General features: G+C 38.6%; 1 protein-coding gene across 1 annotated transcript in view; it reads left to right on the top strand.

Annotated features, from left to right (window-relative positions):
* The window catches only part of LOC114478330 (mannosyl-oligosaccharide 1,2-alpha-mannosidase IA), a 310,653-nt gene that overhangs the window by 180,002 nt on the left and 103,022 nt on the right, over positions 1-27,629 (top strand). Inside the window, exon 3 of the mRNA XM_028471329.1 lies at positions 21,498-21,613. Within this exon, the coding sequence (XP_028327130.1) occupies positions 21,498-21,613 (116 nt within the window). The remainder of the gene's footprint in view (positions 1-21,497; positions 21,614-27,629) is intronic.

Here is a 27,629-nt window from a genome sequence, read left to right as displayed (position 1 = left end):
CAGTATATGTTCATAGCTCAAAGCTGATCAAATTACAGGGAGCTGAGACATATGCTAAGTTGTTTACTGAAGGCCCAAACATGTTCCAGACCCAAAACTCGACAATTTTGTTTCCAATTTTAAGGAGCTATCATGTCCACCAGATAGGATGTATAGCAGATATGTAATACTGTAATAAATTTCATTTTCTTATGTGATGCAGTTCCTGTGATATTGGAAGCTGAAAATGGAAGAAAAATAAGGACGAGCAAAAAATTGACCATAACTCAAAATGTATTTCTGCGATCAAACTAAAAATGTACAGTGTTCCTATTGAATAATCAAGAAACAACTGGTGAAAATTTCAGATTTTCTGACACCATAGTGTGTGGGCCATTTGTAAAATGACCCCTAAGAAAAAAAGCACTACACAATGGTATACTTCTTTATTTTAAGGAAACAAACAAACAAAAAGACTGTTATGATATTAGTTCATATATTTAACATGGTAATCCATTCAGAAATTAACCAAAATCTAATGAATTTACCAAAAAACTGCAGCACCTATCTATTAGCTACATGCTAACAGCTGATTTAACAGTTGTAAAGACAGAGAACCGCTCATTGAAAATGACTCCACTTCGAGTATGATTTAATGTTTTTTTTCTGCTCCTACAGGTTAAAAAAACATTTTCTCTCTCTTTACCTTAGGCTAAAACCAATATTACTATTTACCTATGAAAATTCAATCACTCTTAACTGCCCCATGCAACATGCAGGAGGGATCGTCAGCTTCCAAACGATGCCGAGTGTGATGAGCTGGAGCCGCCGTCTGCAGCTCTTTTACAGCTTTCATTATTGAACAGATTGATTTTGACTCTTTTTATTAATATCCCTTGATCTATCAGTTCCTCTCTTTTCATTTAAACATGCTGCTCTTATGAAGCCCGTAAGATATAAGGTCTCCTACTCGACTGTATTTCTCTAATTATGATGTGTGACGCTAAGTGTCAGTGCTACTAATTCACAATATTAACCCTCAAGTTATGTTAATATCATGTAAAAACCTCGTCTTCTCAGTCAAAAATGACCAGCCAATTACAAATCCTTGTTTAAACTGATATAACACATTTATTATCACTATTTTCAGTCTTAGACTGAATTTTTCATTTAACTTTTTTTTTAACAACTCATATTTTGAACCTTAACTCATTCAGTGCCAGCCATTCTCAGATTTTCTATACCCCCTCAGTGCCAGCCGTTTTTGAGCATTTTGACTGTTTTTTAAGACCCACAGAATATTTTCTACTATGACTATCTGAAATCTGACACCAGATTCTGGTAAAATTTGTCTTTTGTAATCAGCCGTTGAATAGAGCAAGTTTTACACAAATCTTCAGTTTCAGAGCAAAAAGCTGAGAAAAAAACCTTTTTCTAAAAAAAAAACCCTGTCAGTGACTTTAAAGCTTTTTTTTTTTTTTTGCTTTAGTGACAACTCTAACATCTGAACATCGTTTCCTTATATAAAACAAACAACAAAAAAAAAAAAACACAGACCGGGCTTTTGATGACAAAATTATTATTATTTATCTATCTGGGTCAGAGTTGAATGTTTTTCTTACTGTATTTTGGCATTCCTCCAACTTTCTCACTCTGTACACACGCAACTTCCTCTTTCTCCCAGACATACAGAGTGTCAGTGCTTACCCCATTTTTTTATGGTTTTATCTCACAATCGCCACATTATCCATGAATTCCACACTTGCTGTGGTCGGAGTGTGCGCTGCTGGGAACGTTAACCCTGTACGTAGTGCCATTTTCTGTCTCGTAAATGCCTTTCCTCTCTCCCTCTTAGCTCTGCTGAGCATGGATGATCTCTCATCCAAAGGTACGCTACTACCTCCTACACGTCACCTATTATTTTGCTATCTGGCTCACAGGCTGGGGGTATTTTGTACCCACCTCCACCCCCCACCTGCCTCTTCCCCCCTCCTCCCGACACACAGGGATGACCCGTTTGGCCCGGTTAGTTGATGGTTTTATCTCACGATCACAACATTATCAATAATCCTGAGGTCCTGGGTGGAGGTTCTAGGTTCTCCGGGAAGCTCCACATGGTCCTCAAGGTGTGGGGTGGAGGTTTCAGGTTCTCCGGGAAACTCAACATGGTCCTCAAGGTGTGAGGTGGAGGTTCCAGGTTCTCCAGGAAGCTCAACATGGTCCTCAATGTGTTGGGTGGAGGTTCCAGGTTCTCCGGGAAGCTCCACCTGGTTCTCAAGGTGTGAGGTGGAGGTTCCAGATTCTCCGTGAAGCTCCACCTGGTCCTCAAGGTGTGAGGTGGAGATTCCAGGTTCTCCAGGAAGCTCCACATTGTTCTCAAGGTATGAGGTGGAGGTTCCAGGTTCTCTGGGAAGCTTCACATAGTCCTCAAGGTGTGAGGTGGAGGTTCCAGGTTCTCTGGGAAGCTCCACATTGTTCTCAAGGTATGAGGTGGAGGTTCCAGGTTCTCCAGGAAGCTTCACATGGTCCTCAAGGTGTGAGGTGGAGGTTCCAGGTTCTCCGTGAAGCTCCACCTGGTCATTAAGGTGTGAGGTGGAGGTTCCAGGTTCTCCAGGAAGCTCCACATGGTCCTTAAGGTGTGAGGTTCCAGGTTCTCCAGGAAGCTCCACATTGTCCTCAAGTTGTGAGATGGAGGTTACAGGTTCACGGTGAAGCTCCACCTGGGCCCCTCAGTGTGGCGGGTGGAGGTTCCAGGTTCTCCAGAAAGCTCCACATGGTCCTTAAGGTGTGAGGTTCCAGGTTCTCCAGAAAGCTCCACATGGTCCTTAAGGTGTGAGGTTCCAGGTTCTCCACATGGTCCTCAAGGTGTGGGGTGGAGATTCCAGGTTCTCTGGGAAGCTTATCATGGTCCTCAAAGTGTGAGGTGGAGGTTTCAGGTTCTCTGTGAATCTTCACCTGTTCTTCAGGCCTCTTACCATCCACAGACTCAGTGGTGGCATCTTCCAGATTTAATAATTGTTTTACCAAGAAATCTGAACTAAGAACAATTTTGGTTAAAGAATTAAAAATTTGATTGCATTGCCAGTGCACCGTTGCCTTGCAAGTTTAAAAAAATAAATAAATAAATTGTATTGTTCGACAGATATTTGTTATACATATCTGTTGTTGTTATTATTGACTACTTTGGATCAAAAGTACCAAAGACACGTTTTAAAACCATCATCAAGAAAGCAATATTTTTTGGGGGTTCACGGTTGAAAACGTTTATATAGATTACAATTTTATACAAATACAAATGCAATATATTTGTGGATGTTTTTTGTTGTCATTTGATATGGTTGAATAGATATCGTTTTATATATTTGTTCTATATATTTTTCTTATATATATTTGTTGTTTTTATTGTCATTTTATGAGGTTAAAGTTGAATAAAACATGATTGTGTGTGTTCTTTCAAAAACTACAGCATGAATCTATTTGTAAATATGATTTTGGCTCTTACCTGACCCATAGACCTATATCAATGTGACTTTGTGTTCCGCGATGCGTGTGCAGAAAAGTAGAGGTGGGGCTTCTGGTAGATTGGGAGAGGCAGTGAGAGGAAGTGAGACTGTTTAGGGCGGGACATTGAGACGTTTCTCAGAAACTTTGGATATCAGCTTTAAGTACAAGTACAATTACTGATTTAGAAATATACTCAAAAAAGTACAAGTACTCATAAAAGCGACTCAATTACAGTAACATGAGTGCATGTCATCTATTAATTTAATCTCTGAGTAACAGTACTTATACTTGAGTACGATCAGTACTCTTTACACCTTTGTTCTCCTTATTTCTTTCTAAAGGTTGATTGCAAGCAGCAGCCACAATTTGTTCAATGCAAAAATAACTAATTGATCAGTCTTGACTAAATGTAAGGATTTTATTGTAATTCACTAATAAGCCCCACGTATGCATTGCACTCTTCTTCTGTGAAGGAACTTAAAGAGCAGTCTTTGCAAATGTAACCATCAGGATTAGTTTCTCTGGATTGCATCATGTCGGGAGGATATAGGACAGGATCTGGATGTGAGAAAGTTCCTTCTCTTAGTGCTACTGTCATGTTCTGCAGGGCTTAACTTTGGATGCTGGCCATGTCTCTAGGCCTATAGCAGCCAGGGATGCTTTGAGCTTTAACGAGATGCCTCATCATCACCTAAGCAGACAGAGTGAAGCAGGGTTAAAGACAAAATAAACATGCACCAGGCTATTTCCCATTGCATGAATTAGATGTAATCCTCCTTGAAATAGTAATCACAAACTCCCAAGGTATTCCTACTGAATTAGGAAGCAAAAACTGTATGAAATACTCACTATTTGAACTACTGAACTACTACGAGAAAAAAAAAATCCCAATGAGGCGTAACAAATGTGTAACAAATCTTTGTTGATGAAAAACTGTTTGACTACAATAGTGTGCGGGAGTGTTTTGCTTCACAAATATAGAATGAAAACAAATGTAACAATTGAACACTGCTCCTTTAAAACTTTTTTCATTTTACTTTATTTTGTGAACCTTTGAATTTTATATCGCATTTTTTTATTTTTTATTTCACGAAATTTCGTGCCACAAAGTTTCGTTACATTCCTATTCAACAGTGACGTCAAACATAGAACACTCTCTGACACCTACACACGGACAGGTATCAGAGAGTGTTGATGGTTCTGTGTGTGTGCTCTGATAATCTCAACACGCCACAACCATTCTGTCCACTAATCTTCCAAACTAGAAATCTTGCGTGATCAAACAAGATTTAACAACTCGATCTAGTGCTGCGTTCCAAGAAACTCGAAACTCAGGATTTTCCAACCTCCTACTTGAAAAAGTGAATTGGAACGCTGTTTAAAGTCGGGGCTCCTGCTCTGTGAAGTCAGGAAAAAAATGTAATATGTAACGATCATTGTATGTATCATTGGACGTGCTGCCGCTGAACTCGTTTGAACTCGTAAGTTGGAATCTTCAACTCGGAACTGCAGGATTTCGAGTTGCCTAGAACTCATCACATGTTTCTCTGGCAGCTCACATCCACGTCAAAAATCACAGAGTCATGAGTTGGTAGTAGTTGGCTTTCCCAAACACATGACGACTTTTGGTCATAAATACGCCTATTCAACAAGTTTAATATTTACGAACATTTTCACTGAAGATTTTCTGGATATATTCACTCCTAAAGGTGAGCATACACTGTGCGATTTTTGGCCCATTTTGAGCCAGTTTTTCACCTGTGCGTCTATTTTTGGGATGGATCCGAGTCTCTGCTTAATCGTGTGTCGTGCATCGTGTAGTATAGATGGTGTAGTATACATGGGGTCATGGGAAGAGATTAACACCTCACGACCAGCTCCCGATCAGCAATCGTAAGGGTATCGCACTGTTGACGCAGTGCCACTGACCAGCTTACCCTAAATTCTCACACTGCGCATGCGCAAACACTGTTGGACCGCTAAAGAATTGACGGACCGTACTGCCCACGTTTGTCCAGACAGTTCCTGGTCCACACACGTCTCAGCCTTTTCTTTTTTGAAGCTTCTCCACAGAGAATGGTACAAATTGTCAAGGCAGCGACTTTCTTTTTGCTTAGCATCGCAAGTGTCTATCCACTTTCGGTTCTTCTTCGTCTTATTCTTCTTCTTCTTCTTCTTCTTTGTATGTTGCATTTCCATAAACAAGACCCTGACGTGTCGTGTATGAACGTACAGTGTGAGCAGTCAGGTTGTGTCCGAGAGTCGGTCCGTATAGTGTGAGGACATGCATTGTAAGCTGCGAAAATTCGGACTCTACAATTGACTCGCACAATTTGAGCTGGAGCTGATTCCAACGATTGTCTGCCTGCTTTAGCACACCTCAGACGACAGGATCATCTTCAATCAATCAATCAATCAATCAATCTTTATTTGTATAGCGCCAAATCATAACCAATGGTATCTCAAGGCACTTTACAGTAGAGCAGTCTTAAGGACGGACTCTTCATTTTATGGATACACACATATGCATATATACGTATATACACATACATATGTATCCCACACCCAACATGAATTCATCATGGCGGCAAGGAAAACCTTCTGTTAAGCAGCAGGAACCTTGTGTGGATCCCATTCCTATGATGAACAGCCATCCACGTTATGCTGTGTTGGGTGTGTGCAGAGAAAAGGGTGGAGACAGAGCCGCTGAGTCTCTGTAACTCCACACTGAGGATCCCACGGACCTGCAAGACAAAAGCCAGAAGGAGTACAGGAGCAAACACACAAGGGAGTAAGCAGACATAGAGGGAGTGTTTGAAAGAGGAATGGGACCCTCTCCGGTCCCTCTCTAACCTAAATGACCTCTCTCTTAACGCCCTCTCCAACCTCTCTCCAACCGAGCATGCCAGACCCCCCCCCCCCGGCAGTCTATGCCTATTGCATCTTAATTATGAGCTATGAGCTGGTTCCTAACTAAAAGCTTTATCAAAGAGGAATGTTTTGAGCCTAACCTTAACCTCCTAAGACCCGAACTCTTAAATGGCATGCAATTTAAATTTCTCTTTGCTATTTGGGATAATTGGGACCTGATGAGTGTGAATACAGAGAATTATCTTATTACATAATGTAGTTTCTGAGAAATATGATGTCCACATATCTGGACATTCGTTTTAAATTCCGATATGACACAATATAGTCACAATTGAGTAATGATGTACAAAACTCTTTATTTGGTGCCTGAACATGGCAACACTTGTGCAAACATAACAAAACAAACTGGGAAACAACAATTGTGCATTTTTTCTTAGTGCAAAACCAAAGTAGGAGAAAATTCCTCATTTTTTAAGTTGTCATTGTCATGCTGACCCAAGAAGGTCATGGCCACTTCCATATGAAACTCAAGGAACTGCATGACATTCTTCTTTGAAGTGCCAAATACACTGAGGTCTTTACGGTACAGTAACCAGCTATTGGTGCATTAGCATCCGTAGTGTCCATTTCTTTGTACGGCCATTCATGCGATAGTAACTCATCATTCTATCGACAAGGTGAACTCCACCCATCTTGGAGTTGGACCATATTTGGTCGTGAGATGGTCACGTATCGTTTCAGTTTCTTGTCCCATCTGGTCGAGCCTGAGACTTGCAACCTTTCAGAATGCGGTTAAGAAAAGGCCTCACCTTCCAGAATTTATCACACTCTTTCAGATCTTCTGGAACATCATCATCAATGACCACTTTGAGTGATGTCCTCAGTCTGAAGAATCTGTCACGTGTGAACTTTTCAGTGATGGCAGGAAATCTCAAAGCTCTGGACCAGTACATCTTGACTGCAGGATATGGGACACAAGACATCAAAATAGAAGCACCAAAAAAATGAAATATTTCATCAGTTGATGTGTTGAGTGCATCCCCACTTCTGGCCAGTGGTATAGCATTAGAGCAATCAATGATCAATTTCATCAAATCTTTATCAATATACTGTTCTACGTAGTCCAGTGGGGTCCAGCCCTCTCTGTCATCCACAGTGTCCTCCTCATGCTCAAACTGGGCTTGATTTGGTGTCAGTGGAGAAGCCCTCCATCGCACCCCATGCCCTTTCTTGGACTGTTCTTGATGGCTTAGTCCTGGTGTTGTCTCTTCTGGGACATTGGTTGAGACATCCTGCTGTTCCTGAGAGCGACGCCTGGGAGTGCGTGATCGGTCATTGTCACGATCCGAACGATATCCTTGATATTCATCATGGAGACGTTTACGTCCTCTGATAGGCTGAGAGGGCTGTGGAATGGGGTCCTCACACCCACTACTGTCCTCCTCACTGCTGCTTGGCTCCTGTCGTGGGGGCTGATAATCAGCATCCCTCACGGGATCATCGGTGTCTGACAAATCTTCCACCTCTGACTTGTCTCCACCAATTAACCCCAGCAACTCCAGTACTTGTGACGCAGAATAACGCTCTGGAAAAAACAACCGTCATGAGAAAATTCTTGTAAAAATCTATGTAGATTTATTTATAAAATATGCCATATCTGCTTGTACTGTAGTAACCTTTTTTTCTGCCAAAATCACAATTTCAAAACTCACTTCCTTTGTCCACATTTGGGGACATGTTCAACAAACTATCAGAACTAAGTAGTTCTGTCCACAAACGTGTACCTCATGTTTAACCGCATGGTATTTCGTTACAGTTACTAACTTTTGTAAAATTTAACTTCACTAACGAACATTGAACACTTATATACATATCTGAACAAGAATCAGCCATGAAATTTGATTTCATTTCTTACCTGGTCGACTTTTGGATCGGGAGTGGCCGACTGAACATCCGGGTGTGTTGTCAGCCATCTTGAAGCTAACCTGTAATGTGTTATACTCTTCTTTCACCACTAAGTAGCAGTATAATGTCCTCCCAAGTGGACACCAGGCCCTTGTAGAGCAAAATGTAATATTGTGGTCTAGACAACTGAAAATGTTGGGTCAACGTATGTGGACGCCAGGTCCTAGGAGGTTAAAGGTAGAGAGGGTGTCTGCCCCCCGAACCGTGGTTGGTAGATGGTTCCAGAGAAGTGGGGCCTGATAACTGAAAGCTCTTCCTCCTATACTACTTTTAGAGATGAATGGAACAACGAGTAGTCCAGCATTTTGAGAGCGTAGTGTTCTGGGGGGATTGTATGGCACTACAAGCTCCTTGAGATAGACTGGTGCCTGTCCATTTAGGGCTTTATAAGTGAGAAGAAGAATCTTGAATTCTATTCTATATTTTATGGGAAGCCAATGCAGAGAGGCTAATACAGGAGTAATGTGATCTCTTCTCCTAGTTTTAGTCAGTACACGTGCTGCAGCATTTTGAACCAGCTGAAGTGTCTTAAGCGACTTGCTCGGGCAGCCTGCTAAAAGAGAATTACAATAATAAAGTCTAGAGGTAACAAAAGCATGGACTAGTTTTTCGGCGTCGCCCTGAGACAGGATAGATCTGATTTTAGCAATGTTACGGAGATGAAAGAAGGCAGTTCTTGAAGTTTGTTTTATGTGAGAGTTGAAGGATAAATCCTGATCAAATAGAACCCCAAGGTTTCTAACAGTTGTGCTTTGTGCCAGAGTAATGCCATCTAGGGCAGTTAGGCTAGCATAGGTTTCTCTAAGGTGTCGCGGGCCCAGTACAATGACCTCAGTCTTGTCTGAGTTGAGAAGAAGAAAATTTTGGTCCATCCAGGCCCTAATGTCCTTTAGACAGGCCTCAAGTTTAGATAGCTGATTTGTCTCACCTGACTTCATTGATACATACAGTTGGGTATCATCAGCATAGCAGTGAAAGTTAACAGAGTATTTTCTCATAACATTACCAAGGGGGATCATATAGATACAGAAGAGGATTGGACCTAGCACAGAGCCCTGAGGAACCCCGTAGCTTACTTTAGTGTACACAGAAGACTTATTATTCACGTGTACAAACTGGTACCTATCAGATAGGTAGGACTTAAACCAGTTTAGGGCAGTCCCTGTGATTCCAAGTAATTTCTCTAATCTCTCTAGTAGAATATAGTGATCTATAGTGTCAAAAGCTGCACTAAGATCTAATAAAACCAGCACTGAGAGTCGTCCTTCATCTGAAGCCCAGAGTAGATCATTAGTTACTTTAACTAAAGCAGTCTCTGTGCTGTGTTGAGCTCTAAAACCTGACTGGAAGTCCTCGAACAGGCTGTTGTTTTGAAGAAATTCACAGAGCTGAGCTGCCACAACTTTCTCAAGAATCTTTGAAATAAAAGGAAGATTAGATATAGGCCTGTAGTTTGCTAAAGTGCTGGAATCAAGAGTAGGTTTTTTGAGAAGGGGTTTGATTACAGCTACTTTAAAGGACTGTGGCACGTAGCCTATTGATAGGGATATATTTATTGTCTCCAACAAAGATGGGCAGACTAGGGGAACAACTTCTTTAAACAGCTTAGTTGGGATCGGATCTGAAAAGCAGGTCGATGGTTTGGAGGATGAAATAATAGAGTTAAGTTCCTGAAGTCCTATATGTGTGAAACAGTTTAGGTTAGGCCTATTTACATTTAATGGTACAGCAGGCCCAGGTGAAGGCAGGGAGTGGCTAATTTTATCTCTAATCTTGTGAATTTTATCGTTAAAAAATGTCATAAAGTCCTCACAGCTGAGGGCTAGAGGAATCATGGGCTCAATAGAGCTCTGACTTTGTGTTAGCCTGGCTACAGTGCTGAAAAGGTACCTCGGATTATTTTTATTTTCTTCAATTAGTGAGGAGTAGTATGTAGATCGACTATGTCGTAAGGCTGTCATGTATTTACTATGGCTTTCTTGCCAAAGTATTCGTGACTCCTCTGTTTTATTGGAGCGCCACATTCTCTCTAATTTACGGGTTGTTTGTTTGAGTGTGTGAGTTTCAGAGCTAAACCACGGAGCTTTCCTCTGACGTTTAATAGTTTTTTCCCTCAATGGGGCAATTGAGTCCAAGGTGGATTTTAGTAGACTAGCAGAGCTATCGACAAGCAGATCCAGTTGAGAGGGGTTATAATTAATATCATAGTTATTTATTGGATGGTGCACTGAGTTTAAGGCAGCAGGAATGGCCTCTTTAAATTTAGCCACAGCACTGTTGGATAGATTTCTACTTGTAACTATTTTATTGCACAGTGCGAGATCCTCTAGGATAATGTTAAAAGATATTAAAAAGTGATCTGATTGCAGAAGATTTTCAGGGTAGACTTTTAGTTCATTAATATCAAGGCCATATGTTAGAACAAGATCAAGAGTATGATTTAAACGATGAGTAGCTTCATTAATAGTTTGAAAAAAGCCAACTGAGTCTATTAGGGACATAAAGGCTGAGCTCAGGCTATCACTATCTTTGTCCACATGGATATTAAAATCTCCTACTATCAGTATTTTATCAGAACTGAGGACTAAGTTTGATATAAACTCAGAGAATTCTGATAGAAATTCAGAATAAGGGCCTGGAGGACGGTAAATTATCGCAAATAAGACTGGCTGGCAGGTTTTTGATTCGATATGAGATAAATTTAGAACCAGGCTTTCAAAGGAAGTGTAACTGGCCTTTGGTTTAGGATAGATTAGGAGAGAGGAATGATAAATAGCTGCTACACCACCTCCACGGCCTATGTCTCGTGGCATATGAGTATTTAAATGACTGGGAGGAGTGGCTTCATTTAAACTAACATATTCATCTTGATACAGCCATGTTTCAGTTAAACAGAATAAATCAAAGTTATTTTCTGAGATAAGGTCATTTACTAGTAGAGATTTGGATCTCAGTGATCTAATATTTAATAGAGCACATCTAATGGTTTTATGTTTTGGTGTTTCTAGATTTGAGATTTTAATTTTTTTCAGATTTTTATAATTGATAGCTCTTTTATTTGATTTTATGTTAAAATCATTGTGAAATATGGGTCGGGGGACTGACACCGTCTCCATAAAATAATATTCATCACCATCACAACAGTTGTCATGGCGATGAACACAGCTATCCTGATAGCAATGGGAGGGAAACTGTCCTAAGGCAAGCGCAGAGGGGCGTGGAGGACTCCCCCTCTGTAACATGGTCTCATTCATGAGATGTCATAAATGTGCCATGTTTTCTGATAGTAGAGATGCTCCCTCCAAAGTAGGATACAAAGTATAAAATAATCTAAAATACTAATAAATAGAACATTGTTCAATTTCAATGCAACAGTAAATCATCTGAAAATGTATTTGGTCTGCACCTGATTTCATTCGACCATTTGTGGGTTTTTTTCCGACTTTACCCTAAAGTAAAATGTACATCAAAAGTGCTTTTTTTTTTTTAACATTCTCTGATATACATCGACAGAGTGAGTTCATCTAACTGATCCATCTTCTCCTCTGCCTTTATTGATATTTTTATCCTTATCTGACATCTTCTCCTCTAGGAGACTAATACAGACAGTTGGTGTTCCAGTCTTCACTGAAGTCCATCCTGAGTGATGGACGTGACATTTTTTTTTCACTGCGTTTTCCCTGAACCTTTTTTTCTTCTTCATGTAGCGTTCAATAACCCTGCTTGATCCCTCTCTCACTAAGCTCTGCTCTCCCTCAACCACTGATCTGTTGGTGCGCTCTATCAAAAGTCTGCTCACCCACCTACAGTCATGCTCTCAGTGCACTTTGTCTATGATGCTAAGCACGTGGCCTGAATAGCAAACAGGTTGATATGATTAGCCTCACACACACATGCAGGGGCTTGCTAACCTTGTCTCCCTGGTGCCAGGTTGCATTAGTGCATACAGACGCTCATTGGCCTCGCATTTGATAATTGGATAGGAGCAAGCGCTGCTAACATGGCAGTGTAATTAGAGCGAATCTCAGGGTCTGCATCGATTACTTTCACTTTGATGACATTACCAGGACGACTCACAGCGTTGGACGTAACTTTAATATTTCATCCTTAATGTTTGTACAATTAATTGGAGATAAAATGAGAAAATACAACATTGAATGTAATGTCTTAAGTAAAATGTTGAAACTAATATAAATGTTATTTCAACAAATGACTCACGCACTTTGGTCTCAATTCTGAAATTTTGACCAATTGTTCCCTGATAGTTCAATAGACACACTGTACATTTTTAGTGATGGGGGTAAATAAAAGCATTGTTATTTTTCCAACTGATTGGTCAAAAATGTTATCATTATCATGAGCCTATTATTATTTATTGTATCGTGAACTATGTCTGTCATCCCAGCTCTAATATCTATATTTTTGATTTACAAGATGCAAAACGAAAAAAAAAAAAATCTGTTTCAAGTCAGAAGCCTTATAGAGTCGTATAGTTCTTTTACTTTTTACATTACTGCTACCAGATGACATTTCTATTATAGTACTTTTCCACACAGGTGCCCCGACCTGCTCTGTAGAGACAGGGTTGAATCAACGGGTACAAAAACAATGGATTAATACAGCTCTGACTGAAATTAAGGCTTCACATTTACTACTGTTGTAGAGAACATGGAAAGCCATTAGTGAGTGGACGAAGTTGGTGGATGTTCATTTATCATGATTGTCATAGGCCAGTCAGTGTTACTCAACCGGGTTACATTAGAAGGCTACGGCACACGTTATTAATCAATTTCTGCGCAATGTTTGTGCAACAATATCATTGACCTCACTTTCACACACACACACACACACACACACAGACACACACACACTGACTGTCTAGATGTTTATCTAATTCCTCTGGGATAGCTCAGAGGAAACCTTTATGCTAATATATCCTTCAATCATAGATAGATAATTAAATAAAATAAATGTAAAATATATGCTGATACTCCTGATGTTAAAAAAGCTTGTTTAAATTTTTCAAATGTTCATTTCAACAGTCTTTCAATGGAGCTGCACACAGACATGATGCAGGATGTACTAAATCACCTGCAAGTTCCCTATAACTTTTGGTCGGCGTTATCTTATTGAAACATGATTAAGTGTAGCTTTGTTGGGTATGCTTTGTACATCTTCTATCATTAAAATAATAGCTCTTTTAACACAGATCCCCCTGGTAAATCTAGCAAATAATTAGTGCTGCTTGCACAAAGTAATATATGACTGAAGTTTTCTAAATTCCCTAACAAGTTTGCAATTCATGAAATGGGTTTACAGTAAATTAACTAAAGGTCTTTTAGAAACAGAGAGCGGTTTTTTATCATGGTGGTTCTGCGTGACTCTGTGGTAGTTGGTTAATGACGGACGCTCGAGTCAGGTGCATAAATATGGTTTGATCAGGATTTTAAAATGTTTTTTTTTTTTTTTTTCTATTGGGTCATTCTATGTCATTTTAACTAATTTTCAGGTAATGCTTTTGGAGATATGGCCAACTTAGTGAGTGGTGTTGATTTTCACGTGTCCTTATTTTTCTTCCATTTTCAGCTTCCAATATCTCAGGAACTACACCACATAACAAACTGAAATTAGGTATTGTAATACAGCTCCACCTACTCTGTCAGAATATACAAATATCTGCTATACATCCTATCTGGTGGACATGATAACTCCTCAAAATTGGAAAAAAAGTTTCTCGGGGTTTCAGTTTGGAACATGTTTGGGCCTTCAGTAAACAACTTAGCATACATCTCAGCTCCCTGTAATTAGGATTAAGAAACAACTAATTTGTAAATTTGTACGCCATCATGAGAACATTATGTATGAAATATGTTTTATTGGTATATTTTACACTCAAAACATTGGCTTTAACATGCCATGTGCCAACAACTTAAAATAAAAATATAACATACAATTTGCCTGTGGTTTTTAAACCAACTTTGACTTTAGTGCAACATGTTTTAGTGCAACCTAACTGAGGTATTTGCCTAGAACAACAAATAAATGCAGGAAGTTAGCAGTTTCTTTTTAGATTTTATTGAAAAAACACAAGCTGGTCAACATACCCAGGTTTCAGAGCACTTCTTTGTGCAGTTACAATGTTTCCTGTAGTGGAAAACACTTTCATTGTTGAATAAAGGTTTAAAAAAAAAAAAGTATTTATTTATTATTTAAATTTTTTTTTTAAATCGATATGGATGCATTTAGAATCGATCCGAGAATCCCGGGGCGTAATGTCGCAATATATCGCCGAATCGATTTTTTTCAACACCCCTAGTCACATATATGCATTGGTCTTTTGAGTTCTGAAAAAATAGCTTTTAATTATATTCATTGGCCCCTAACTGCATGTAGGAATGTATTTAAACATTTGATCTCTGTTTTAATTTATAGTAAGAAGAATTACTCTTTCTTGGGATATGAAACAATTTTTCTCTGTGACTTCATTTTTATTTTGGACCGCAACTTTGGGGTTATTTCACCTCTCGTGAATTTTGAAAATCCCTTACATGAGGCCATTGAGGCATTGCCTCTATGTCTTACAAAGGCAGCAGAGCTCGCCTGTTATTCCTGTATTCACTAAATGTCTCAAGGCTTCCTTACATTCACCAAAGGTCCACACAAATAAAAAGGGTCTTAAACATGGAAGCTGAAGGAGTCAGTGGTGATGGATTGATCTGCTTCATCCATCCTAAGAGTCAATCAATCATCTACGCTTTGGAGCTTTTTCTTTTTTTTTCCACACTCTGCTGTTTAGCCTGAAGTCACCACGGGCAACTTCTGAGCGTGGGTAACCACGAGGTGATGGATATCTGATTACACCTCTCAGCCGTCACCAATGCTATTAATCACTGAATAAGAAAGACTACAAAAAGCAATAAAAAAGTGTATAATGCTTGATTTAGTTTTTGTAATAATAATGAAACCAGCAGAGTGTTCCGCCCAACATCTGACTCTACATATGTAGGAGAGCATGCATGGCAACCTCAGCAGATGGTTCTTCCAGTTAGGCACTCAACATGAGCAGGGCTGGAGGCTGGCGATGCCCTTTCAACGACGGTGTGAAGTTTCCATGAGGGAAAGCTTCAGAGTGAGAATGTGAGCTATACGGTAGCAAAATAATTGCTACTGCAGCGCTCGATATGCTTTGTATGATTCACTTCTGTGAAAACAGTAGCACTGCAGCACGGCGTTCAAAGAAAACTACTTCCCTGTGTGTTTATTTCCCTCTGTTATTAGAAACATTAATGGATTTATAGCCAAAGCGTCTGACCCCCATTATTCAGTCAAGCCAAGTCATTGATCCCCCAACGCTCGTACCCCTTTGGCATGCTAGCTGACCTCATCAGCTAATCCATATCTCTGTGGAGATTGGGTAAAAGGTCAGTGGTAAAGAGGAGGATTTTGCTTTCATAGTCGTAATTATGAGTGCAGCCTAATTTACTGCATGGACTGCATGGCTCACGAAGGGAAAACTCTTACTGGGCATGAAAAAAATGCTGATTTGCTAATTAAAACTGATGTAAACGAACCTAACGATGGTCAGAGAGCTTAGTATGTGTTTAAATTATTTAGAGGTTACACACAAAAGATCCTAAAAAATCTTTTTTTTCACTTGGTACGTGTTAATTGTTACCATGAAGCTGCACAATTTTCACCTGTGAGTGTTTTTCATTTGCTGTTAATTTAATAAGATTTGTGATTTATGGTGTGCAGGTTGTTCCCCTCATTTAAACTTGAGGGAAGTAAGTAGGAAAAATTACCATACCTGCCTCGCATATGAAAAGCACTTTGTTCATTCATGTTAATGTTATAACCAACACTTTTATTTTAACTGAAAAAAAATATAGTAGAAACAGCACAACTATATGTATGTTTTTAAAGCCTCAGAGAAAACAAAAGTCAAGTGAAGTGAAAACTAAAAATACAAAAATCTTAAAAATCTAATGAAATGCCAGCTTTTTAAGCTATTTTGAAGCACTGAAATTTTATTTTCAGCTCCGCCAAGGAGGTAATATTTGTTTCTTTGTTTGTTTTTTGTGTGATAGCAGTATTACGTCAAAATAAAACTAAAATAAATAAAAGATACACATTTCTATTTTTTTTATTCTTCCCAAAAATAGATTCTATTAAATGTTGAAGGAAATCCGCATCAATATAATGATTCTAGATCTAAAAAATCGAAAAATCCCTATCGTTCATTATTCGCAAAATTACAAAAAAGTGTATTTTAGTTTGTGATTGATAGATCTTTATTAGATTTGACTCAGTTATTGTTGTTTGTGTTAAGCTCTTATGGCCATGTCTCCTCCCCCCAGTTATTAGCCACCTCATGTTTCCACCCAGGTGTGGCCCGTTCCCAATCAAGCCTCCCGTACTATTTGGTTGAGTGTTTGGTCACAGAATGGTTGCTGGTTCATTGTTGATGTAATCCTCTTCGTGTGCTGCGGTATTTGTCCCTGCTCCATGTTTTCCCTTTGCCTCCTTAGGTTTTTGTTAGATAAATAAATATGGACTGGTTTTATGAACGCTGCGCCTGCTTCTACCTCCGTCCAGCTCTGCACTTGGGTCCTCCACCACCACACCCACCTTTCCCGACTGTTGAGTTTCATCCCAATCACATCCTGATTGCTCATTTCATCAAAATTTTTCAAAGAAATTGGGATTGTAATACACTTGGACATTTATTACAACTTCTCTGGACAGACAAAAAGAAACGTGAAGAAGAGAGTCTCAAGACTAGCACGTAAGTGTGCATTTTTGCCTTTCCCGTCTGTTCTTTCACAATATTCAGCAATGGAGCAGAGACATGTAGCCGTGGTTTTGATGAATTGTCTCATGCCGTAGCTGGTTCTTCTGCCCACCCATAATGCTTTGCGCTCTACGTCATCTTCAACACTTCCTGTGTTTTTTTCACTCTAGAGTTAGATTGGAAGCATTACGAGTCTGGCCAAAACAATCACTCTAGAATTCACAAGCCTGATCTGAGAAGGACTCTTTGGGATAATGAACCCCTTAAGTTTCACTGGCAGAGAACATTTAGAGACTTGGGTCTTCGTACGGCACACACGATAACATTCGTAATGAGCGAAACATGACGTTGCAAACATTATTTCAGAAAAAAAGAATGTATCTTTGCAAAGTAATCGCTGAATGGAGCTTCGTTGGTATTTTGATGTTATAGAAACTACTGTTCATACTATACGCTACAATCCCAGGACATAACCAATCCCCCAAAACTTAAGTACCCAAACAGTTGATCTGCTGCTCATTGGGCGTGAGACCAGTTACAGAAATCAGCAACCAGTGTCTGTGTTTTTGTTTCCTCCAGCTATGGTTGTCATTTGCATACGGTAAGATTTAAAAGTGATTGTTATTTAAAAACCTCTTTGATGTGCCAGGTTGCTGAATGGTTGCATCAGATCTTTTCCAGTCCCACTGGAGGCAACGTTTATTCTCAGGGAAACAATGTAAAGGTTTTTCATCACCTCTGCCATTTGCCGGAGTCAATTTCCACACTTGCATTTTTTCCAAAATATTATCCAATATAAGCCCTTTAGCAGTTTGATACACTTTCTATTCAGTCACACTTTTTTTGTTATTAAGCTTCCAAACCCTAATTCGCCCTTCATCTCACCCAGTAATTCATTAATGATGTTAATTTTCCCTTTGTGCCGGGCTCTCTCTGCAAGGTTCGGCTTCATTTGCATAATGTTTAGTCGTATGAGAATAAAAATTGGCTTTCATGGGGCCACCAGGATGAAATGAGCACTCATTTACTTTGTGAATAGAAACAAAACACCTTTAAATAAGATTCCTGAAGACAGACAATCACGCTACCAGTAAGTTTTTTTTTTTTTTTTTTTTTTTTTAGCATTTTACAAACATGTGGTATTAAAAGTGTGATAATGTCGGTGTATTAGGTCAAATGTTAGTCCAATCAATTTGGGATGTCCTTAAAGTCTGTTACATTATTACATTACAGAAAAAAGCACATACCCACTCAGGGCAACATATTGTGCAAAGATAAATATTGATGATATCAACAATAATTGTGAATTAAATCATACGTTTGTGTTCATGCAGACCAGTTGTTCACTGGAATCATTCGTTTTTTGTTTTTTTTTACCCACATAGTGCTGTACATGGTACGAGTTTTCCGACATTTGCATTGCATGGTTCTGCAAATCATCTCTATGCTAACCATGTCCATAAGTAGTTTTAAACTGTGAATTGGAGCATGGAGGGATTGAAATTCAGCTTGGGAACATGAAGATTCAGAATCAGCAAAATCAAAGTTGTCGAGAACCACCATGTTCCTTGCTTTTACCCCAATTTGCCGCTAATCGCTAGTTCCAGAATCTTTTAGAGAATTGGGCCGAGTCAAGCACAGATTCTTTGACTCCTACAATATTTTTGCAAAGGAAATTCAGTAACTTGATGTAATCGAGAAGCAGCTGCTAAATGTTTGCGATCATCAACGTGTCAGTGATTGGTTTCTCATCCCTTTAATGGAACGTCTTTCATGCTACAACGACTGACATGTTTCAGCGTGTGCTTCTGTTCTTTGGTAAAAAGTTGTTTCATACAAAGCTGTTTTTGTTCTATCATTCAGCATCACTACGGTAATTAGTGAGGCTCAGCGTGTGATGGGCTTTAATGTTCTGCTTTCTAACACACACACACACACACACACACACTGGCTGTTACTGTTGCTAATCAGAAGATTAAAGGTTCGTGGGTTAAATCTTTGAATGCATCTTCTAAGACCTCCACCGTCAAGACATTAACAATTAGTCTCTCAGAGAGTGCACGGCACACGCAGCTTTCCATTGATTCTAAAGCATAATTGAAAACAACATTTAGAGATTCACAAAGAAAGACTGTGTGGGTGCATTTTATTCTGGCTACCTCAGAGATTTGTGGTTGTGAAAAACATATTTGTGTTAGAAGTGTGATTCATGTGTTTCTGAATGTGATCCACACTCTCAGTAACTATTTATAGGGATCCTCCACTGTTTTTACAAATGGTTCAGAAATGTACAGTTCATTTTAATTCAGAACCGGCAACATTATTGTGCCCTAGTTTGCACTTCAAGGTAAAAATCATGTATGAATTATATGTAACGCAGATAATATCCAAGCTATAAGTGACAAATTGCAGTCCCTGCAGGATCTTACCTAAATGTCATTGATTTTTTAGACCAATTTTTATTTAATTTGGGCGAATTTTGTGAAATAATTGAAGAAAAATTGCAAGATTTGGGGAAAATTAAGAGTTCTTTCAACATTTTGCTGGTAAAAATGACTGCAGTCATGTGATATAAGCATGGTAACTCAGACCTACGAAATACTTTGACGTTTCATTTAATGTTAGCCTTTCAAGGGACTGAGTTTTACACAACTGAATGCGTTGGTAATTTACTCAATGATTCATGTTTTTTTCATTATTTTTATGTTCTCTTGCGAGCCAAATTTTTTAACTATTCACGTCTCCCTGTCTCCCTGCTCGTTCTTGACCCCTCACATGCACGCCCTCACACTGAAAGCGCGTCACCACTAACATGTTTTTTAACATATATAATGGTAAAGTTTATTGTTTACTTACTGCTGAATGAGACATGAGACAATGAAGTTTCTACACAATACAAGTGATGAGCTGAGCTCCTCTTCTGCAGCAGCTGTGAGCATGCACGTGAGTGAGATGGAGCACAGAGGGGAGGTTGGTAAAGGTGGAGCCATCAGGGAGGCTACAATCAAAATCATGCTAGCTTTTGAAAATTGCCTACCCTACCTTTAATTTAACGTCACATAATTAAAATCAAAAGGTAACACAGAGGAGTAGTGGTTAGCATATCTGCCTCAAAGAAACAAGGTCCTGGGTTCAAACCCTGAAGTGGACAACTGGGTTCTTTCTGTGTGGAGTTTGCATGTTCTCTCGCTTTTTGTGGGTTTTCTTCAGGTGCTCTGGTCTTCTCCCACCATCCAAAAACATGTATGTCTTGTATATATATATATATATATATATATAAGTGGAATTATTGCCAATTATTGTGCCATGACTTGTACACTTTCATGTGTAAATGATTAGAAGTAACGACTAGCTATACTTCTACTTCTAATTTCCCCTACAATTTTAATTTCAAGATAAATCGTCCCCAGGATTATTTGGTGGATTAGGGGAGCAGGTCATGGGTTTGACACCCAAATATTTGATGCGAGTGGGTTGGTTTCAGATCTGCAGTTAATTTTTCTTGAATCTTTGATTTCAGGGCTGTCAAACTTGTTTTATTCATTTCCAAATATGCTGGATTGGAAAAATTAACAAACTTTAGGTTTAAAAAACTTTTCTTTTTTTTTGAATAACCAATGTGCAAGCATTTATTTATAGAACATAGAAAATAAAAAAAATTAAACATTTTACTGAATTTTAAATGCTTTCCTTTTAAATTTTATCAATAAAATTCTGTGCAGAAATCATTCTGAGGGCCGCGTTTAAGCCTCTGAAGGGCTAGATTCGGCCCCTGGGCCTAGAGTTTGACACTTGTGCCATAAATGCAGATTCAAACGATCCTGGTTAGAGACTCAATATTATAGGACTCAAATGAACTGAATGAATTTAGTGAGTGATTCAGATTTAATCATTTAATCAGACTAATACAATTATTTTATTTTACCAGCAGTAGTTTTGACACCTCCACATTTTTCCTGTTTAATTTTTTAGAAATGTTAATCATGCATACTGCTTGGTTTTAGTCACCAAAGTTTTGTCCCAAAACTATTTATTATTCACACCTTGGGTTAATTTTCTTCACTGCGACACAGTAAATGAACATTTGCTAACCTCTCCTTTCTCTACGCCTCAAAAAGCATAATTGTATCATTATTGTAATGGCGAGCTAACAAAACTGAAAAGAATAAAGCTTATTATGGTTGATGAGCCAAATTTTATTTTTATTTTTTTTGATGCCCTTTTGCTGCAAAATGACGTTCCACAAATTCAAATCAACTAATCGTGTTATGGGCCCAGAATAGCAGCAGCTGCTGTGACAGAGTTCACACAGTGATCAAACTGTGCATTGCTTCCATTCCACTGCTGCTGTTTATCAAATGATGATTATTTTCACATTTCTTTGCAGGTGGCCTCAGAGGAGCATCCATCATCGATTCTCTAGACACACTGTATATTATGGGATTGATGGACGAGTACAACGATGCCAAGGAGTGGGTGCAGACCAGTCTGGACTTAAACTCAGTAAGTCTCAGTCTTCTTGAAGCCATTTAACACATTTTAACCTCGGGGCCAAGTTTTAGTGTCAAGCACTTTGTTTATTTGTTGAACACATAAATAACCCATTGATAATGAAAAATTAACTGTTCTCTAGCGCCACCATCAGGCCAAACTTTGAAATTAGAATCAATTTATCTTGAATAGTTTTCATCCAAATCTTTTCAAATTTACTGACATTAATGACCATAAGAGTATAAATCCAATTTCACCCTTTCCACGTGTAAAGCATTGTGTTGGCCATCTTATATCTTGCTCTAGATGTATTTTACAATATTTTAAGCTGTTTTATAATAATCCTTGTCCACAAAAACCTAAATTTTGCCACAAAGAACAAATTTCTATGTCTAACAGAAGCAAAGTTATCCCCATATATAAATGTTAATGCTTTCTTCCAGAAGTAAACATCTTTTTGACATATCTGCCGGGCTAAATCTGTTGTACCATCAAATTAGGAAAAGTCATGAAACATGAAGCAAAGAAACAATGATAAGCATTGAATATGGTCAAATTGTCCCCAAGCATATTAGGAGGGTTAAACTCACAGATGGACCATTAACTCACTACCTCTTATCACGCCGAATGCGTCTTTTGCTCCACCGGACGCGTCTGCCGCACAAAACGTTCCGCAGGTTTCACAGGATAAAAAAATGTCCCCATTCACTTCAAGCCACGCCCACCAGCAACACATCCAACTGGGTGAGTTTCACTGCCTGCTGAAAAAAAGCCAGTGTGATTAGCGGCTAATGCTATCCTAGCTCAGTGCTACAGAGAGAACTTTTACCTGCTACTACCACCTCCTCGCTGATTCTCCTCCACGCCAGTGTGGAGGTATAAAGGCTGTGTCCTACAGCTCCAGGTGGTCACACACAGCTTCTACTCCATGGTTGACTGGGTGATCAGACCGGTGTCCGTGTTGACAGCCTGAAGTCATCGTCAACAAAGACTCTGATTGGCTTTCGTCATGCGAAACAGTCGCAGGAGTTCAATATTTTCAACTTTTGCAAATGTGCGAATATGTCGTAAAATCGGGAGCGCGCTTGCATGGCCAACAAACTTGACGTGCGGCTCGGACCGCACCGTCGCACAGGAAAGATTTTGCATCTGGGACGCATCTATCCAATGACTTTGTATGTAATCTGGTCGCACGAACATTTCGTGACACATCCGGTGTGAACTCAGCATTACTAAATATAGCTAATGAAGTTTTCCGCAGGGCTCTGATTTCTGTCCTCAGTTTTGCGCTTTTTTGTGTTTTGTGTGTGGCTGAAAGTTTCCAGGTTTGATCTCCTCGACAAATGCTCAGCACAGCAGGTCTCTGTGTGGTTTGTTACCTAAACTTAATTTTGTCAGCCCGTTTGTCTGTGACCGTGTAAACGAAAGGTGCCGAACGTTCAGTCCCGTGTTTCTCTCTCTCTCTCTCTCTCTCTCTCTCTCTCTCTCTCTCTCTCTCTCTCTCCGCTGGTTACTGAACGATTGTTCACTTAATGCTTTTTAATTCCTCAAAGCCTACAAACACAACCGTGTCATTATGACTGTCAACAAGCCACAAGGTGCTGTAGATACAAGGCAGTAATTACACCAAATTACTCCCTGTTATGATGGCACGTCAAATGTCTCGGCTTCGGGGTTTACTGACAAAATAATTCTGTTAGCAAAACAATTTTTAGTTCCACTCAGTAAAATCAACTTCTGATTATGTTTGAGATGTGCGTGCGCACACACACCCACACACACACACACACAGGCTTGAGCACTGAAATTCAACTGTGCACGAATGTTATTAAACCTAGAATAACATATTTATTAAAGCTCGTGATAAAACGCTCAAATATTACAACAAGGACTGGACTATGTATCCAAATGTACACAGGAGGGACTTACAGTACATACGGGCTCTGTAAAGTAAATATTTCTGATGATAATCATTACGCACAGATATCAGGAAGCCATTAGTGACAGTCCATCATAAACGTGCACATTGCAAGCCATCATAAAGACAGTGAACATTAATTTACACAATTTTATCGCTGCATTCCTAAAGCAGTGCAGAGGAACTGTAATCCTCTTAAAAACCATAACATAGGATAAATGAAAAGAAGACAAGACTAAGGACTCTGATTTTCATTTCAAATTTTCCAAAATTATGTTTCAGATTACTTTTTTTTTAACCAATTTCATCAGCTTTTCTTAATTAAACGTAAATACTGACATACTGAAAGTCCACAAATCATAAAAAAGTGCTTGATATGGATTTATTCATATAAATCTTGGAAAGATTGTTATTTTTTTATGCTCGAAAAGTCAGAAAAATACACACCGTGGTATGAGAAGTCCATTTCTTTGTGTCTTCCAAACACTTACTACACATTTAGTTTCACGTTGATTGAAATCATAAAATATGATTGAAAAAACATGTTTTTACAAGTCATCGTGTGGCTTTTTTTCTGTTTCAGAGAGTTATTTGTTATTTTTTTGTTCATACTGATTTAGTAATTTATCTGTGACTTGTTAATTACGGAGATTCATCACTAAGGAATGTATTGTTCCCGTGTGCTTCAATCTAAGTGTTTAGTACTAAAGAGGCAAACCCACACTAATACACACACTTTGTATACTTTACACAAAAGAAGCAGAGTTTATTGCAACAAAATATGATTCAGATGCTCAATTAAAATGCACTGAAGTGAAAATGCAGCCTTTTAAAATAGTTTTTATTTTTATTTTTATAAGAACACCTTTACAGAATATTTTGCACTGAAACAAAACCCGATATTTTAGTCTGTAAAAGCATCTACGTATCTCTGGCTATTATTATTGATTGCAAGAGACATATTTTTACATTTAATAATAAAAATGAGGTTAGTGCTACTACTCTCATGCTGCTATTTTTTAAAGATTAATTGATTGTCACTTTGTTTAGTTTTTTACACAGAAGGAAAAACCAAAAACAATGAATTCTAACCTATTAAAAATACTTTACATTGTTTTTTGGCTCATCAGTGTGTTTTGCTGAATAAAGCAAAGCCAAGACTGAACTTGCTAATGTATTTAATTCACTTCTTTTTATAGCTGAGGTGGAGGAAGTTGTTGTGAACAGCAAAAGCACAAAACAGTTCAGAGTGTTTTAAGTATAATGTGTTTACAGTTTGATTGTGTGAGCTTAATTAAAAACCCTGTTTAGTGAGTACATTCTAATGTTAGTTTTAAAGTTATTTTATCATCAAAACTCGACCAATTTAACAGTATCTCAGATGTAACTATGGGAACATACAATCTCTGCATTTTACCTACAAAATAAAAGCAGATCAGTTTAAATTATTTGACTTGTTTGTATCTTCTATGATCTATCTTAGGACTTATAAGACTTGTTTTGTTAGTTGACTCAAGAAATACTGTATGTACACATTCATTAAATGACTGCAATTCATTTCATTTTTATTTTTTTCTATTGGTGGAAAAATAAAATATATTAATGCATATTTTTATTTTTATTTTTTTAAATAGAAAGTGTTTTTAAAAGCTTTAGCCATTTAATGATACCAAATAGAGCTTCAATAAAATTCCTTTCTCAACACTTATCCTAAACTTTAAACTTAAACTTAAACTTGTCCTTGATTCATAACATGGTTATTAAATCAAAATTAAAAAAATATTTTAAATGTTTTAAATTCCAAGCTTTTATTAAGCAGTAATACAAGTAATATGTATTTTTAAGAAGAAGTACTTTTGTTTTGTATTCTGTTAAAGAAAAAAGGATGCATGTGGAGTTTGTATTTAATGTGTATTTAAATGTGATACCTCTAACTTCTGTCCACATCCTTATTTGTGCCATAAAAGCTGAAACGACAACACAATATTATAAATGAAAACAAATTAAATTGGCTTGTTAGTTTATTTTTCTACTACCAGCTACACAAATAAAGAAACATACAAGTCAGACTAAATGATCTGAAGCATAAACAGTGTAATCATGTCTTTAATCCCTTATAACTCACTCCACTATTGCTGCTATTTATATCTGAAACAGTGCCTGAGTGTTGGGTGATGGAGCCTCTCATCCTAACCAGCAGCGTTCACTGACACTAACTCCTTATCCTCCTCATGGCGGAAAAATCTCCAGAGCCCAATGTGTAATTTATGTAAAGTGACTGGATAATTTGCACATTCAGGCCCATAATTCCACATCTGAGATGAAGTGAGCGTGAAGTCTTGTGGGTGCTCGTCGTGTGAAACATAGCAACTATTCAGAGTGAAGGTGGACACTGGTATTTTTAAACCTATAACTGCATGTAAGGCAGGTTGACACAATGTTAGTTACACAACATGACATTTCAGCACCGTGTCAGGAGATATGATCTAAGGCAAAATCTCCAAAAACCTAATTTAGGCATCCATGACATTTGGGTAACATTTTGACACAAAAGTAACAGCATCTCAACAAGACTTTACTAATAAAATGAAGGCAGTGGCTGCCAATATGTAATACGTATCCATATACCAGCATTCTATTCGTACGCAACACCCCTCATTGGCCAGTGTAGGTCATGTGATTAGTGCACCACATGACCTAAACTGGTCAATGAGACACTACGAACTTGTAATTCCATTTGTATTAATACGTCAGCTACGTTACGGACTAACTAATCCTAACCTACGTTGTGGACTAACTAACCGTAACCCTAACCTACGTTACAGACTAACCCTAACTGCAATCCTAACTTACGTTACAGACTAACCCTTACCCTAAATTTAAGCCTAACCACAACTCTAACCCTAAACTACGTTACGGACCAAGTAACCCCAACTCTTCACCTAACCCTAATCTACGTTACGGAGTAACCCTTACCCTAACCGTAACCTTAACCCTAACTAACCCTAACCTATGTTACGGACTAACCCTAACTGTAACCCTAATTTACGTTACAGACTAACCCTTACCCAAAGCCCTAACCGTAACCCTAACCTTAAACTACTTTACGGACTAACAAACCCTAACCTATGTTACGGACTAACCCTAACTGTAACCCTAACTTACGTTACAGATTAAACCTTACCCTAACCCTAACCCACGTTACGGACTAAGGAACCCTAACTCGTCACCAAACCCTAATCTACGTTACGGAGTAACCCTTACCCTAACCCCTAACCTTAAACTAAGTTACGGACTAACAAACCCTAACCTACGTTACAGCCTAACCCCAACCATAAACTACCTTACAGACTAACTAACCCTAACCTGCATTACAGACTAACCCTAACCCTAAACTACGTTACGGACTAACTAACCCTAACCTGAGTTACAGACTAACCCTAACCCTAAACTACGTTACGGACTAACTAACCCTAACCTGAGTTACAGACTAACCCTAACCCTAAACTACGTTACGGACTAACTAACCCTAACCTGAGTTACAGACTAACCCTAACCCTAAACTACGTTACGGACTAACTAACCCTAACCTGCGTTACAGACTAACCCCAACCATAAACTACCTTACAGACTAACTAACCCTAACCTGCATTACAGACTAACCCTAACCCTAAACTACATTACGGACTAACTAACCCTAACCTGCATTACAGACTAACCCTAACCCTAAACTATGTTACGGACTAACTAACCCTAACCTGCATTACAGACTAACCCTAACCCTAAACTACGTTACGGACTAACTAACCCTAACCTGCGTTACAGACTAACCCTAACCCTAAACTACGTTACGGACTAACTAACCCTAACCACATGGAATGATCACGTGACTTCCGGTAACGTCATCGTTTGTATGGATAGAATCCCGGTATATGGATACGTATTACGTACTAGGAGACACTTCTTAAAATAAATCCAAATAGTTGAGAGAAGTCACACTTTATAATTAACCCGAAAAAGCAAGCTTCTCATTATTTTCCACCTTCTTTAGTGCTGCAGACAAGATTGATAATCCTCTTTTATCAGTATGAGTTTATAGACCATATAATC

The sequence above is a fragment of the Gouania willdenowi genome, chromosome 16, assembly GCF_900634775.1.
Source record: "Gouania willdenowi chromosome 16, fGouWil2.1, whole genome shotgun sequence".
Lineage (NCBI taxonomy): Eukaryota > Metazoa > Chordata > Actinopteri > Blenniiformes > Gobiesocidae > Gouania > Gouania willdenowi.
The sequence above is the reverse complement of the archived record's forward strand: the minus strand, read 5'-3'. Positions and strand labels throughout refer to the sequence as shown.